This window comes from Lampris incognitus, chromosome 16, assembly GCF_029633865.1.
Source record: "Lampris incognitus isolate fLamInc1 chromosome 16, fLamInc1.hap2, whole genome shotgun sequence".
NCBI lineage: Eukaryota > Metazoa > Chordata > Actinopteri > Lampriformes > Lampridae > Lampris > Lampris incognitus.
In genome coordinates this window covers 18,610,748-18,628,694 of record NC_079226.1, presented here as the reverse complement: position 1 = coordinate 18,628,694, position 17,947 = coordinate 18,610,748, and the positions used below count along the sequence as shown (strand labels likewise).

At 44.1% G+C, this 17,947-nt stretch overlaps 1 protein-coding gene across 1 annotated transcript in view; it reads left to right on the top strand.

Annotated features, from left to right (window-relative positions):
- LOC130126498 (formin-1-like) overlaps nt 1–17,947 on the top strand; it is an 81,924-nt gene that overhangs the window by 10,899 nt on the left and 53,078 nt on the right. The window contains exons 3-4 of the mRNA XM_056296048.1: nt 12,879–12,999; nt 15,691–15,752. Of these exons, the coding sequence (XP_056152023.1) occupies nt 12,879–12,999; nt 15,691–15,752 (183 nt within the window). The remainder of the gene's footprint in view (nt 1–12,878; nt 13,000–15,690; nt 15,753–17,947) is intronic.

The following is a 17,947-nucleotide window of genomic DNA, read 5'->3' as shown; positions in this document are numbered from 1 at the left end:
GTGTGTGTGTGTGTGTGTGTGTGTGTGTGTGTGTGTGTGTGTGTGTGTGTGTGTGTGTGTGTGTGTGTGTACGTGGGCCCTGTGATGGCCTGGCAGCCTGTCCAGGGTGTCTCCCTGCCTGCTGCCCAATGACTGCTGGAATAGGCTCCAGCATCCCTGCGACCCTGGGGGCAGGATAAGCGGTTAAGATAATGGATGGCAATTCAAGTTGTCTGAGAGAAAACTAGACTTCTGCACCACCTCTTGGTTCTGTATTCAGGCTTTAAAAAATCTAGCCTGGGACGGACGATTTTAGCCAATCACGGGTCATTTCAGAGAGAGGGCGTTGCTATTGGCTGTTCTAATGTAGATACACCTGTACGCGATCAATTCACATCCTCCCTACTCCAATTTTAATGATACTACTACTCTTCCTGATACTGCTTATCGATCTGGTATTTTAACAGTACTTTTATCGGTTATTTTTGTTATTTTTTTCACGAGAAAAAAAGCAATCCAAATTAAGAACATAATTAACATTTCTTTATCCTCTCATGTCTGGACAGAGCACTACTTTTAATCATTAACCCATGTTTGTATAATTTACTTGACTCCATGTGGGCTCTAGGCTGCTAGCATACATAACATACCTAAGCCGAATGGGGCAACGAGAGGTGAATACCGGCTAGGCAGTCAAAAACTGAGGATTTCTTCACCTGCGTTTGGTGCACTTTCTCTAGAAGTTTCAAAATATTGCTTGTGTTTCCATCTTTACATGCAGAAGACTTGTTGTCAGCATCGACTAGTGACGTATAACCAGACTGTTGACCGTCTAGTTCTCTCTCCGCCATTGTCACTAAGAGCAGGCTCTGTGTGTGTGTGTGTGTGTGTGTGTGTGTGTGTGTGTGTGTGTGTGTGTGTGTGTGTGTGTGTGTGTGTGTGTGTGTGTGTGTGTGTGTGTGTGTGTGTGTGTGTGTGTGTGTGTGTGTGTGTGTGTGTGTGTTGTGAGATCTCTCCTCTGGTTTGGGAATAGTGAAAATGCATCATAGACAAATGTCTCCATCTTATTGCAAATTGGAAATGAAGTTGGTGAGATAAAAGGTGTAAGATGTTTATGTAGCTTAAATAAATAGGAAATGTATTTTCTTAATTTCTCCAGAACCGATATCGGAACCGTTAATGTCGGAGCTTATCGATACTACGGTCTTTAATAATTTGGCACCGGCGCCCATGTAATACCGGGTTTTGGTACCTATCTCTACCCACCAGTTGCTTGTGGTTGTAACCCTAATCCTGCAAATCAACAAAACCAACTCGTGGGGCGTCCGGGTAGTGTAGCAGTCTATTCCATTGCCTACCAACACAGCGATCCTGGTTCAAATCCCCATGTTGCCTCCGGCTTGGTCAGGCATCCCTACAAACACAATTGGCTGTGTCTGAGGGTGGGAAGCCGGATGTGGGTATGTGTCCTGGTCGTTGCACTAGCACCTCCTCTGTTCGCTCAGAGCACCTGTTCAGGAGTGATCAGCGTGATCCTCCCACACACTACATTCCCCTGGTGAAACTCCTCACTGTCAGGTGAAAAGAAGCAGCTGGCGACTCCACATGTATCGGAGGAGACATGTGGTACTCTGCAGCCCTCTCCAGATCAGCAGAGGGGGTAGATGGCTCGGAAGAGTGGGGTAATTGACCAGGTACAATTGGGGAGAAAAGGGGGTGGGGAATAAGTAAATAACCAACTTGAAATGGCTGCTTCACATGAACAACATTAGTGTAACTAAGAGATTTGCTGAAAAAGAATAATTTTTTTTACATGGATAGATTATCAACTACGATACAAGTTTCACGAGTCTCGCTGTGACATTTACTGGTTGTACATGAGCGTAAGGGGTTGAAGAGCGATGCGGAGGTCATTTGGTGGGAGGGGCTCAGCGGAGTGATACGAGGAAGCAGAGAGAGAGAGGCGGAAGGCTCTGCACTGCAATGTTTAAATGCCAAGTTTGAAATGTCATAACTGAGTAACACGAGACCTTTGAAGAGTGACATATGAACCTACACAGGTAGGTAGCGCACTCCGAGGCAGGTGCACAAGAGGCGAATGAATGTGTAAAGACAAAAGAAAAAAAGAAGTCTGCACACGGCTCATAACGCTCTCATGGGGTGTTTGTTGTCACATGAAAGCTTTGGTCCCCCAAGGACCTTCATCAGGTTAAAAGAAAGAAAATAAATGCGTCAGTGAAAAGCCGCCTGTGGCGCTCAGTACAATAAATACAATTAACAAACAACACCGGTCTCTGCAGCCAGACATTACAGAGGTCAGGGATTTAAGGGAAAAAAAAGGAGAAAAATCTGAACAAAAAAATGAAATACACAACTGCAGATGAAGTGAAACATTCATTATTAAGAGTCTGCATGTTATTAATAGAATAGATGTTTGTTGTGTATGTGGGTGTGTGCATGTACGGGTGTGTGTTTTTTGTTTTTTCTAGGTAGTGTTAACCTGACCTGGCCTCTGGTTCACCTGGCAGAATGACAGAAAAACTAATACTGTCTCTTTCAGCCTATGTAGACTGGAAGAGGCTCTCATACCTGTCTGGTTACCTGGGTGTGGAAGCTTAATGGGTATTGTGTTGGTATGCCAAGGCCTTTTTACTGTATTACAAAGACATAATGACTGGCACGCCTCTAAAATCCATCACGTGACATACCAGCACAGAGGTTGTCATCTCTTGTCTCACAACATGCTGAACAGGATGAGGCACCTGTGATCATTATGAATGTTTCAATAGTACCTCATGCTCTCCTGTGGCGTGGATACATTGCAGCTAATAATAACAACTTTATTTATATAGCACTTTTCTAAAACAATGCTATAAAGTGCTTGACAAAGAAATAAAGCCAGACAAGGCAAAAAAAAACCAAATAAGTAAGAGTAAAAATAAAAACAGTATGAATAAATAAAAACAAATATCAGACATTTGTAAAAGCTTTCATAAAAAGAAAAGTTTTATAAGAAGCTAGAGACTTGGGTTTGTCTTAGTTCAGCAGGAAGCGAGGTCCATAGTGTGGTGGCTCTAATAGCAAAAGTCCGATCACCCTTTGTGACAAACCGAGACCTGGGAATAACTAGCAGGGCTCCATGTGGTTATCCTAACTGGCCGTCTGTCAAAGCCAGGGAGACGCCCAAACAGTGCACCAGCCGATCGAAGACAGGAGAAGGACAACAGCTGCCTAAGCGTAAACCAGTGGTGATTCTGTATGTGGCGGGAGTGTCGGAAAAGCTGAGATGCGTATTTTCAAAACACTGCGTCTCAATTGCTTTCAAACCCCAAAAACGCTGTGCTAGAAGTTGGTCCACCCCAAGGATCGGTGCTGTGATTGCAAGCATTCCAAAATCCTCTGTGAATAGTACACATTGCCATTGTGACTCTAGTTAATTGCCATGCTCATATTTGTATATGAAATTGGTCGTTGGTTTTGGTCATCTTGTAACTGTATTGATTATAAGGGTGGGGATACCCGCAGTCAGTTGAGACTGAAGAGGTCACTTAGATGAGTGATGAAACATATCTGTCAATAAGCGTTGTGTCCAGATGAACTGATTCAACTTCCTTTGATTTTCTCCCCTGGATTATTGAGCATGCATAGACATTGGTGTCATATGGTTTCATGTCTCATTTTTGTCAAAGATGTGTTTCTCTATTGTAACGTCATGCATTGTCAGGTGCCACTGTGTTTTCTGTTCTCCCTACATAAGCAGGTATTTTGAACACTATAACAATAAAGTGTTGGTCCTGATGCTTTGCACTCAATACCTTTTTTTAGTTCTATGGTGTTTCTGTAACTGAAGAGGAATTATTTGGCTGTCTGTTTTGTGTGGATATAATGTCACATTTCAGTCAGTTAGGAGTCATGATATCCCTGTTTGTCAGTGATAGTAGCCCGATACCCCTTTGTAGGACATCCGTGCTCTCTGGAATGTAATTCCGATGTAGGATTATATATTGTGTGTATGAATGCCAATACTCTTATGTAATCTAATGCTGTGGTTGCAGAATCCTTTAACTTTCTGTGGATTTGCTCTAACCTCCAACAGATTGTTTGAGGCCCAAAAATTGTCCTGAATTGCTTACTGATAGTAACAGCTGAGCTGTTACTATCAGTAAGGATGGACAAGTGATGTAAGAGTTGATGAATGTACAAATGACATGTTCAAATAGAAAAATGAACAACAAATATATAGGTTCAGCCAAAATGGATGTGTCAAGGGGTGGGATATATTAGGCAAAAAGTGAACAGTCAGTTATTGAAGTTGATGTGTTGGAAGCAGGAGAAATGGGCAAGTGTAAGGATCTGAGCGACTTTGACAAAAGCCAAATTGTGATGGTTAGAGGACTGGGTCAGAGCATCTCCAAAACGGTCAAAAGTGGTCCAAGCAAGGACAACCGGGGAACCAGCAACACGGTCATGGCCACCAAAGCCTCAATGATGCACATGGGGAGCGAGGCTAGCTCATCTGCTCTGATCCCACAGAAGAGCTACTGTAGTTCCAATTGCTCAAAAAGTTGATGCTGGCTATGATAGACAGGTGTCAGAACACAGCACATCACAGCTTGCTTCATATGGAGCGGCACAGCCGCAGACTGGTCAGAGTGCCCATGATGACCCCTGTCCACCACCGAAAGTGCCTACAATGGGCACAGGAACGTCAGAACTGGACCTTAGAGCAATGGAAGAAGTTGGTCTGGACTGATGAATCAGGTTTTCTTTTACATCATGTGGACAGCGGGTTGTGTGTACGTCGTTTACCTGGGAAATAGACGGCACCAGGATGCACTGTGGGAAGAAGACAAGCCGGCAGAGCCAGTGTGATGCTCTGGGCAATGTTCTGCTGGGATACCTTGGATCCTGGCATTCATGTACTTTGAAACATATCACCTACCTAAACATTTTTGCAGACCAGTTACACCCCTTCATGGCAATGGTATTTTCTGATGGTAGTGGTCTCATTCAGCGGGATAATGCGCCCTGCCACACTGCAAAAATTGTTCAGGAATGATTTGAGTAACATGACAAAGAGTTCAAGGTGTTGCCTTGACCTCCAAATTCCCCAGATATCCATCTAATTGAGCATCTGTAGGATGTGGTGGAAAAACAAGTCCGATCCATGAAGGCCCAACCTTGCAACTTACAAGACTTAAAAGGATCTGCTGCTAACATCTTGGAGCCAGATACCAGAGGACACCTTCAGGGGTCTTGTGGAGTCCATGCCTTGACGGGTCAGAGCTGTTTTGGTGGCACGAGGGGGACCTACACTATATTAGACAGGTGATTTTAATGTTTTGGCTTATATAAATATATGTTAAGTCCCACTAAGGTCGAAATCTGCTTTGTAAGGAAGACCTGTTGACATACATGCACACACAATATAGACAAAATTCACTACATAAAAAAAATAATCAGAATCACACAAAATCATTTTTTGTTACAAGGTAACAAAAGAAAAGTTAATAATCATATATCAATGTCAGTTGCTTAAATAGGTGTGGGACTCACACTTGAGTGAATTTAAGAAATCAACAAAACTTAGACACTAAGCAGAAGCAATCGAAGAAGGTTGAATCAGTTCATCTGGACACAATGCTTATTACATTACATTACATTACATTACATTACATTACATTACAGTCATTTAACCGACACTTTTATCCAAAGCGACTTACAATAAGTGCATCTAACGTAGGAAATCAGGAGAACTACTAGTCATCAGAGGTCATAAGTGCGTCTAAACAAGCATATAAGAGCAAAACCGGTGCTAAAGTAAAAGTGAAAGAAAGAGATTGGTTTTTTTTAATGAGTAAATACAATAAGTGCTAAGAACAAGTAACAGGGTAGTAGTTCTTAAAGAGGTGAGTTTTCAACCTGCGCCGAAAGATGGGCAGCAACTCCGCTGTCCTGACATCAGTGGGGAGTTCATTCCACCACTGTGGGGCCAGGACAGAAAAGAGCCGTGACCGGGCCGATCAGCAGCAACGGCCTCTGAGCGACGGGGCAACCAGGCATACCGAGGCAGCAGAGCGAAGTGGTCGGATGGGGGTGTAGAGCTTGACCATGGCCTGGAGATAGGAAGGCGCTGTTCTTTTCACTGCCCTGTAGGCTAGCACCAGAGTCTTAAACTGGATGCGAGCAGCTACTGGGAGCCAGTGTAGGGACATGAGAAGGGGAGTTCTGTGGTAAAACTTAGGGCGGTTGAACACCAGACGAGCTGCAGCTTTCTGAACAAGCTCCAGAGGTCTGATGGCTGACGCCGGGGCGCCAGCAAGGAGGAAGTTGCTGTAGTCCAGCCGGGAGATGACCAGAGCCTGGATGAGCACCTGTGCCATCTCGTCAGTGAGGAATGGGTGAATCCTCCTGATGTTATAGAGGAGAAATCTGCAGGAGCGAGCAAATGATGCAACGTTTTCAGCAAACGACAGTTGGTCGTCCAGGATCACACCTAGATTCCTCACAGTCCGATTTGGCGTCACCACGGTGTTGTCAGTGGTGATGGCCAGGTCTCGGTGTGGGCAACCTTTCCCTGGGAGGAACATCAGCTCTGTCTTGTCCAGATTGAGCTTCAGGTGGTATGTCGCCATCCACTCCGAGATGTCAGTCAAGCACGCAGCAATGCGTATCTCTACTTGTGTGTCAGAGGGAGGAAAGGACAAGATCAGCTGGGTGTCACCGGCATAACAATGGTAAGAGAAGTCATGCGAGCAAATAACAGAACCCAGGGATGTTGTGTATAGGGAGATAGGGGAGGACCCAGAACCAAACCCTGTGGAACGCCTGTAGTCAGTCTGCGATGCTCCGACACAGATCCCGTCCATGTCACCTGGTATTGACAGATAAGTTTCATCACTCTTCAGTCTCAACTGACTGCAGGTATCCCCACCTGTATAAACAACACAGTGGCATAACAACCAAAACCAATGATCAGTTTCATATGCAAATGTGGGCATGACCATTAACTAGAGTTACAACAGCCATGTGTACATGTGTACTGTCCATGGAGGATTTGGGAATGTTTGCAATCGCAGCATTGTAACATGGCGATAGATGCACTCTTAGACACCCCCTCGGTTCAGGGATGGTCGTTCCCTCTTAACATAGATGGCCTCTTTGACTCCCCGTTCAAACCAGCGTTCCTCCCTATCAAGGATGTGCACATCCTCATCCTTGAAAGAGTGGCCACTGGCCTGTAGATGGTTCTAGGCTGTGGAGTCCTGGCCTGATGCGTTAGCTCTCCTGTGTTGTACCACCCTCTTGGTCACTGTCTGTTTAGTTTCCCCAATGTACAAGTCACGACAATCCCCCTGGCAATTAACAGCGTACACTTTATATATATATATATATATATATATATATATATATATATATATATATATATATATATATAATTTCTGAACCGATGGGGGTGCTAAGAGTACAAATGTCACCATCTTATATCTTGCTATTATATCTTACTATGCTGTGATTGCAAACATTCCCAAATCCTCTGTGAATATTACATATGGCCATTGAAACTCTAGTTAACGGTCACACCCATATTTGTATATGAAACTGGTCGTTGGTTTCGGTCGTTACGCCACTGTATTGTTTATAAGGGTGGGGGTACCTGCAGTCAGTTGAGACTGAAGAGGCCACTTAGATGAATGATGAGACGTTTCTCTCTCAATAAACATTGTGTCCAGATGAACTGATTCAACTCTGTGTGATTTTCTTACCTGGGTTATTGGGCATGCATAAAGACATAAGCAGAAGCAAGTTAGTTGAATAAAGCCTATAACTACTAGCGCTCTAATTAAGAAAAAAGACATACAGATAGTCTGGAAGTAAACCAGTAATGGCTTTGTGAATAGAAGTATGTCAGGGAAACCGTTTATGGAGAGTCCAGGAGGTTAGACCTGCCTTTACATATAATGCACAATTGTAGGTAAGGTGTAGGTAAGGAATCATGATCCTGTGAGGATTCTTAATGCGACATAGTAGACAGTATCACGGGCATGCAAAGGCAGAAGATGCATGCATATATGTATATATATATATAAAAAATCACCATCATCTTGTACGAGCAGAAAAGTTAGATGCAAAAAGTTTTTTCTTAGAACCAAAATTAATCAAAGTTGTTTCTCAACCCACATTTTAAATTGAATTTTAAAATGCAGTTTGAATTAAGTTAAATACCCAGCTATTGATAAGGATCAACCCATCCATCCATCCATCCATCCATTATCCAAACCACTTATCCTGCTCTCAGGGTTGCGGGGATTCTGGAGCCTATCCCAGCAGTCATTGAGCAGCAGGTGGGGAGACACCCTGGACAGGCCACCAGGCCATCACAGGGCAAAGAGGACAAAGCAAAAACAGCAACAACAAAACACAGTTAACAACACAGTTCACCCAGTGCAACACAGTCCAAAAACTCCACCGTCCAGTGAGCGAACGCCAGCCAGTATGTCTGTCAGAACTGCTGGTCTGCATGGGCTAGCAGTTAGTTTAGCTTGCCCCGCTTCCGCGTCCTGTCAGATCGCCCTCGGTGTTTCCTCTTCATGTGCAGCTCCAGGCAGGGCCGTGGTCCTTGGACCCATTGGATGCAGCAGACCAGGCTCGCTCAGCTGATCCAATGCTAGCTCTCCAGCCAGACACCTTGGACACACCTCTCCCACACTCCACATGACGACACAAACGCATATGCAGATAAAAACACTGTACAGTTGACGTTAGGCGAGGCCACCGCCAGACCGCCCCGGTGTTTCCTCTTGGACAGGGCCATGGGCTAGCAGTTAGCTTAGCCTGCCCCTCTTCCACATCCTGTCAGACCTGACACACACAGTAGTAACTTTTCCTCCATTTTGCCCTCCGTGCCTGGCTCAGGGATTTTTCCCTGTCAGGGTAGATAATCTAGTAGTGGTGGAAGATGAGGAGCGAGACTTGTAGAAACACATGGGAATATGTGCATTTGTTTAAAATATGCAGTATGTGCCTCAGTCAGCCAGGCTAAAGGAATGCATCCAGGGGAGTGACGTTCAGCTGCTAAGGGGAACTGTGACCTCAATGGGGTTTGAAAATGCACAGATTCTTGTTGTCCACCCAGTACTTTTTAAATTCTCTTTTAAAGTCTTACCTTTATTTGCAAATTTCTCTACAGTAAGGGCCTGCTTGGAAAAATGACACTTGAAGCAGACTCGTAGTGTTTGCTCTACTTTATGGTATTTTTTTTCAAAGAAGATAATGGAGATATTCATGTGTGTGTGTGTTGATTTGTAATGCCATGTCACACAGCAAGTTTCTAAACGTTTTGAATCTTCCGGAAAAATTCTTCGTCAAATGGTATGGATCTTTCAAAAGACAGCATGCATTTTGAGACGAATCATTTATAAAAGTCATACAGTCTTTATTTTCATGTCCCATCAATGTGCGAGATTCAAATATGTATGTGTGTGTGTATAGTTTTTTTTTTAATCCAGCAAATTTCAATTTTGTCCCCTAGTCCGAGTATTCATGAACTGCTGACCACAAAAGATGTCAGTTTTAGTGTGTGAGCTGAAACTGCCAGTGGCCAGAGTGACTAATCGCCATAGGCTGAGCCCCGCGTTATAATGGTGCACCCAGCAGAGCTGTGCAGTGTTTGGCTGTGCTGCACTGTGGGGCTGGATCTCCCCGTCTCTCCACCTGACCACAGAGAGATTTGTTCCCCCTCCTTTGTTTACTCTGCACCAAGGCAGCGCCGCACTTGGACGGCTTGAAAGTGCATGTGTGTTTTACCTGGGGCGGCAGCCATTTTGCGGAAGTGAGCAGGAGTAACCAGACACCTGTGGTGCCTGCCACCACATGTCCCTCCCAGGCAGGGTGGGACAAGGGCGGGTGTAGCCTGGGATCGGCACATTTTTTTCCAACCACGGAAGAGTTTTCTCACACGCTCATAAAAGCGTAGAGGGCTGTCTTGTAAACCGAGACGTAACACAGGGGAAGGAGGAGAGACCCATGCTAGTGCAACAACTCAGACGCTGACTCCAGCCACTGTACTGACCCATAGAGAAGGAGAGCTTGTAACTTTCCAGTCAACACCGCTTCACTTGTTGGAATAGTTGGGAAATATTTTTTTTTATGCTTGTGAAAGCCGGGCGAAGTCCTTTCAACGCTCCCAGGGAGATTATACCGAGACGTACTTCCAGCATTTGAACAGCTTGATTTAACCCAGAACGTCAGTGGAATCTCTCCCACCGGACACAGAGAAACATGAACTGCATTTCTAACAGCATACAGTAGTAGTAGGAGAAACAAGTTTGTGTTGAATAGGAAGAAATTCTACTGCATATCTGGCCTTGCTGTTTAGCTAAACAGGATTACTGGATAGTGTTGTTGTGGATTATTGGGTAGTGTAATTTGTGCCTTTCTGGAAAGGGTAAGGGGTAGCCAGGGGGAGGTGAGCATTTGTCCATACAAAGGCCTTTTGTTTCCAGGCAATGGTAGAAGTGGAATGGGGGCAGGTTGAATGGCTTGAGGTGGGGAGATGGAGCTCTTTTAACATTTTCAATGGACACTCTGTAATGGAGGTGCTACCCGGACAGCTTTGACTCTGCCATTCTCAGTAAATGCCACTGGTTCAGTAAAAATGGACAGCACAAGTAACAACTCGGATGGACAGGGACGACATCCCCCGACCTCCTTCCTGAATAAGCTCTCCAATGTTTTCAACTGGGAGAGGTCTGCTTCACTAGTAGGAGGGGAGACATCCATGCTGACATCTTACAGGAACCTGTCGGATGAGGACATTGATCCACCCGCAGGTGATCAACATGATACAGATATTAATAGTTACAACGACCTAAAAGTGAGGGAAGATACGCTTCAGAGAGGTGTGGCTTCTCCTTCTGATAAAGGACAGGAAGTTGAATCATGGGAGACCGAATCTGGTATGGAAACTAACAACCAAGGTAAATTAGAGGCTGCATCCACAGCTGATCCTGATCTGGTCCTGGTCACCATGGTAGAAACATATAGCGACACAGAAATTGAGGATGAGGATGGGCTCCTTCGTGGCATCAGCCGACCAGAAAAACTTGCTGGGAACAGGGAGGACAGTAATGCAGAGGGTCATGGTAATGGTAACACGGGGGACTTGCCCTGCACTGGTATTGTCAGCACATACCACCAGCTGCCGCAATGTGGAGCACACAGTTTGTTGGAGAGATCCCTCAAAAACACCTCTGTTCTGTACAGACGCAGGTCCAATAGCAGAACTGTCTCTGGGAACGATTCAGCCTTGGTTTCCTCTCTTTCTAAACTGGCAGCAGAAAGTTGTAGCTCAGAGAACACAGCCACAAAGCCAGATGATGTAAAGCCAGGTAGGACAACGGTGCCCAGTAATGTCAAACGAGCCATTAACTTCAGTAATATAGATGTGGAAAAAGATCTTACTGAGATGTGTGCTGCGGGAGACACCTCTGTGCCCTTACATCTTAATGGCTTCAAGCCCTTAGGACCCATGCCTCTAGAGGTTGCAGCCATTTCCAGTGCCACTCCCTCATTAAATCAGACAGAGGAGCTAGATAAGGGACAGGAGAAGGAGACTCTCAGACAGACGCCTGGGGTTGAAGGGGGGAGTGAAGGGCCTCTCCCAAACCAGGTCTCCTCTACTCCCCCATCCAGCCCCAGGACACCTGACGTCTCAGTCCAAGCCTCCCCTAGTCCAGAGGAGCAGTCAAACACGGATGAGACGAAGGACCTTTCAGGGCTCAGGCATGCCACATTGTCATCCATGACAGGAGAGGCTGAAGCTGTCGCTCAAATAAGTGCCATTCCTGCCTCGCCTGTGAACCAGCCAAACACTACAACCCCAAAGGTGCCAAAAGCAAAGACATCATCACCATCGTCACCCCTTCTCACCTCCTCCACCTCATCTCCTGCCATGGAGAAAGCCCTTTCTCTCACAGCCCCCTCCTTCCAACTGCCGGCTCTCTTCAGCGGACTGAGGGTGCTGAAGAAAGGGGCAGTGGGAGAGGACAGGGAGACACTAGCAGAGATTAAGCAAAGGGAGAAGGATGCTGACCTGGCCCTGCTCAGTTTGAAGAAAACGGTGAACAAAGCCAAGCTCCTGCCCGATCATGTCACGGCTTCTCCAGCCAAGAAACGGACAGAGCCCAAACCTGTGGCTGAAACCAAGAGTGATGTGCTGGGACAGCTCAGTCACCTGCTCAACCTGGACAACCAAAATGAGACCAACAATTCTGGGGAGGGCCAGGATCCCAAACCCCAAGTGAGGAAGCTAGAGAACAAAGAGGACAGGGTGAGAGAGCAAGCCTCAGAAGCAGAGGCCACCACATCCCCTGGGGGAAGAAAGAAAACCTCTGATTTAGCCTACGAAACCTTTAGAAATATCTTTGGCCCCAAAACAGTCAGAAAGGAAACAACAGAAGCTACCGACTTTGAGATTGCGAAGAAAAAAATGAAGAATGAGCAGGAAATTCTCAAGTCTATATTTGAGAGAACTTCCAAATCTCCTGGCAGTCCGAAAGAGGATAACGTACGTAGTCAAACTCCTAAAATAAAGTCAAATCCCAACACATTGCTCATATTGCTGTCTTGAGAGTCTGAGTCTGCATCACCAAAGATTTGAAATTCATGTCAGCTTTTACACAGACCCTTAGACTTATGATGAATAATAACAATGCAGAATCAGTAAATAATGAAAGTGTATGAAATTAGATTGTGATCTGTGTTTTCTTTGGTATTCACTACAAAGAAAAACATGTAATTTCTTATGAGCTAAACTGGTGCTCTAATTTGTAGATTTCACTGCAATGCTAGTTTTTATTGTGTAACTGTATGATTTTATGTGTATTTCTTCCTCTTAGACTGAGGTCACATCTCCTGCTGAAAGTGAGGACCGGACCCCCGGGCGTCTCCAGGCTGTCTGGCCCCCACCCAAGCCCAAGGATGAGGAGGAGAAAGTGGGACTCAGGTACACCGAGGCAGGTGAGAACCAGGAGCTGTGTGAGACTTCTGCCCATGTTCTTATCTCAGCCTAGAAATGCCGACACATCATACCAGACATGCTTGTGATGACATACCTCATACTTATTAGCTTTTTGAATACCAGCCACAGCATTTATCATAGACTGCTGTCTTCTGTTTGAACTTTCCCCACATGCCACTGAAATATAATAACCCTCTTGCAACAGTCCTTTAACCGTTCTAAAGGAATAGTTCAGATTTTAAGTCTACTCCTATGTTATACACACTGCTTCTATAGTACATAGTAATTTTTTTTTGTCTTAATGCTGGACATGCAGCTTTGGCTTGCCATTTACAATTCAACGCAATTGATGGGGGACACAGTCATTAAATCCACAACCGTCCTTCTGTGCAAAACAGCATTCGTTTTACAAATTTAGTTTTTTACAGTTTGCTGTCGTATCCTACCGTGTTGCTCCCTGCAACACAGCCTAAAGGAGATAACCAGCAGGAGTCACTCTTGCCACAGCACAGCAAGGCAAAGACTGAGAGGGAATTTAGCAACAAAAATGACTGTACATTTTTGAAATTACCACTCGAATTTGCTATGAGGTAGAGTGGGTCGTCTAGTAATTGGAAGGTCGCTGGTTTGGTCCCCAGCTCCGGCAGAGAGTGTGTCGAAGTGTCCTTGAGCGAGACACTGAACCCTTAACTGCTCCTGATGAGCAAATTGGCACCTTGCATGGCACCTTCACCATCAGTGTATGAACGTGTGTGTGAATGGGTGAATGTGAGGCGTACACTGTAAAGTGCTTTGAGTGGTTGGTAGACTAGAAAAGCACCATATGAATGCAGTACATTTACCATTTACTACTGTAGCATCATGATAGCCTTGTCTGAACCTTTCTGGACTTAACGAGGGTTGTGGATTTGTCCCCCGTTAATCACATTGAACGCTACGTGGCCAGAGGTCAGTATAAAACAGAGACAGACTTCAAAAATTTAAAACTATAAATACTATTCCTTAAAGCTTCTTGGGAAGCTTGCAGGTCAATCCAATATGGAGGTGAGGCAAACATTGCAGACTTAGCCAGCTAAGCCTCAGTCACAGGGTGTAAGATACACTTCAATCCATTTAAGCTGTATGACAGTGGAGCCTCCTCCAGACAGTAACACTGCTGTTTATGTAGATGCTGTCTTGTGGCATCACCGCAAGCATGGCCTCGGAAAGGTGGTCAGGTCTTATACACTGATAAGGCTTCGATGAAGATGTTAGGCTGGACAGATGAACAGAAACTGTTGAACAAATGTAGCACAACCACCAATGACCATTGTGCTCTCAGTAACAACGAATCTAACACTGTTTATGTTTGCTGGAAGCACCGACACTGTGTTGCTTCAAACGTGGTCTCTGTAATAAAGCTTGTGTGTGTATGTGTGTGTGTTCTCTTATGTGGCCTTCCCCCTGAGAACAGCTCAAGCCTAGTTATTCTGGCCTGTTTTGTTTTGTTTTTTTGTTGTCTTGGATTGGACTTTATCTTCCTCCAGGGGGCTGGCATTAGGAGTTTGAAAGGCAGAGCAAGGTTCAGCCTGATGGCTATAGAGATAATATGACCTGGATCATGTACCTGTGTGTGTGTGTGTGTGTGTTTTCGTATACATATGCATAAATGCATGCACAGGATGTTTGCTCTTTCACACATCGCACACATCTCATTGTACTGTATTTGCATCTGCACAAGCACTTTTGTGCACATGATCCATTGAGTCTACCTGTGCGTGCATGCGTGGGCGGTACATATCCTTTTGATTCACTGTTGGATCACTCCACATTTTTTATATCACATTATTCCATTAGTTTTTATGACATTTTTTTCAACGTGGCTCGTATTTTGTTCTGCCCTTTATCTAAGAAGCACTCTCGCTAATACATCACATTGTTTGTTTTCTCAGCAGCACGCTGTTACTGCATGAATTACAAGACAACAACATCCATCCCTAGCAAAGGACATAAGCCCGTAGCTGATGCTGTGATGATGAAATTAGTTAGAAAAGACTCTAATCCAGAATCCACATCTTAAACCCATGTTAGTGAATATGAACAAGCCTGTCACAAATGTAGTGAGGGAGATCCAAAACTCCCATGTCCTCAAAAGACAATTCCTGTCTCTTCTTCATTGACGGTGGCTGGGGACACAATTACAGTATCATGGGTGACTTTGTGGGTATCTTTGTTTAGAATTATGGCAATCACATGAATTTTGTTTTAGGGTAGATTCTAAGTGGCCTACCTTAAAGCAAAACCCTTTTTTTTCTCTGTTTTTCCTGTTTTCCTGAGCCTGTTCAGTATTGGTGTGCTATCCACTAATGACAGCAATTTAATTTAAGCGAAGTCATCGAGTGTGACGCAGTGAAAGTGATCCACCCTTCAGCCACACTTTACCAGTAGGGACTAAAGTCCACTCGGTAATGCTTTGAAATGCATGATAATCCTTCAGCCAGAACCAGTTTGAATGAATAAATGAATAGACCCATTTTAGATTTCCACAATATCGGCGTAAAACTCCTCTATCTATACACTACGGTGCAGATGAGTTGGAAATACTCCAGTTCATATTTAGCATACAGCCAAGATGGGGATCATTCAGTGCAATGTGCTGACAGTCACTGTTCATGTTTTAATATGAGTGTCCTAATGCTGCTTTGTTGTAGAGCACCAGGCTGCCCTCTTGCAGCTGAAGAGAGAATGCAAGGAAGAGGTGGAAAGGCTGCACGTAAGTCACTGTATGAGTTTGACAGACACATTGAAACGCACTAATAACAGCAAGCAATTTACACCTCTTGACCATGTTAGCCCAATTATCAGGACACACGAGGTATTTTTGTGGGGATTTGAGACCTAAATTGAACACAAGTCCAATGGGTCACATTTAAAGTGCCGGTGCACACTCGTAAACGGAATGAGTTGACATATCATCATGAGGGAAGTTTCTTTAGTAGGGGAACTGTGCCAATAACAACAGGTCTGGTCAGTTGAAATTATTCTAATGAAGTGATTGTCTAATGACAAATATTGGTTTGGATAATGGATGGATGGATGGAAATAGTCAGTCGTTGCAGTTTTATTCAGCTCCACAAGATGGCGCTAAGTAAGCATGAAATCTTCAACTCTGTGGCTCATATGCTGCAAATTTCTGATTATTTTTAATCCAGATTAACAGTCAGCTAATTACTGACTGCTGGGTTGTCTTTTCATGTTGATTCTTTATTTATTTTTTCATTCATTCATTTATTTATTTATTTTATGTTTCAGTGAAGCCTGTTCTCCCATTGCGCAAACACACACAGACACAATAAGTATTTAAAATACTGGATATTTGAAAATGAAATGCCATTAGGAGCCATGGTAAAATGTAATTTTTAGAGATCTTGGGGGGGGGGGGTGTAAAATTTGGTCCTGGGTATAAAATGGAAAATCTTATTGACTAGTCATGTGTGACATTTGTGTGTAAACTTGCAGTGCATTAATAAAAATTACAGTATATATAAGGCAAGATGAAGTCAAACTGGGAGTGGATGTACCCGAGTGTTAAAATGACTTCTTTTTTTTCTTTTTTTTTTACTCCATTTTTTTTTTCTGTTTGCTAAACGTATAAAGTACTTGATGGCGTCATTTGAATGATTTAGGATACATTCACTACTTTACACAACTCATTACTTTCAAAGTAAAGGTGTTAAAAGTAAACGTTTTGAGTAATTGTTTTCATGTGAGATTAATTACTGATTTCCATCTAGTTAACTAGTTAAAATATAATAATGGTCATTAAGAACTAAATAGCTGATCCTTGCAAAGAAGAGTGTATCTACGATAGACTACCGATGGAAATAAAACTTAACTCCATGTGTGCTTGTCGCTGGTGATGGATGTGCCTGATTGCAGTTTTATTTCCAAACCGAGCAATAAGTGGCATTGGGTACTGTAATACCCTTCCAGATGTTATTAGCCTTCCAGTCCTCTTATGACTTAAGAGGATATTCAGTGGGCTCAACACACACTGAGAACCGTGATTGTAATTGCTTCTGTCACTTGAGCATTAAAGCTCATGCTCTCTTGTCTACCTTGGCAGTGTTTGGCGCAGCAGAAGCGTCCAAGGTAGACTGACCGAAACGAGTCTGAAGAGTGTCTTTCACATCTCCGCTGAATGGTTTTACAAAATGGCAGAAGAAAGTTGAATCGGTTCATCTGGACACAACATTTAGTGGGAGAAACGTTTCATCACTCATCTAAGTGGCCTCTTCAGTCTCAACTAACTGCAGGTATCCCTTATAAACAACACACTGCCATAACGACCGAAACCAACGATCGGGTTCATATGCAAATTGATGTGAGCATTAACTAGAATTACGATGGCCATGTGTACTATTCAGAGGCTTTGGGAATAGTTGCTATCTCAGCATTGTAAAATGGTGACAGATGTAATCTTAGCCACCCCCCGGTTCATGGATGGTCATTTCCTCTTCACATGGATGGCCTCTTTGACTCCCCGTTCAAATCAGCATTGTACATCTGTCTCCATCTTCCAATGCTGTGATTGCACCTATCCCCCCCCCCCTCTGTGAATAGTACACATGGCCATTGTAACTCTAGTTAATGGTCACAGCAATTTGCACATGAAATCGATCGTTGGTTTCAGTCGTTATGACACTGTATTGGTTATAAGGGTGGGGATACCTGCAGTCAGTCGGGACTGAAGAAGTCACTTAGATGAGTGATAAAATGCGTCCTGGTAGCATAGCGGTCTATTCCATTACCTACCAACATGGCGATCGCCGGTTCGAATCCCTGTGTTACCTCTGGCTTGGTCGGGCATCCCATTGCTCTTCAGTCTCTATTTTCTCCCGATCACATGTCTTATACAGAAACACAAAGTGAATTACCATAATTATGCCAATGATTCACAACTGTACA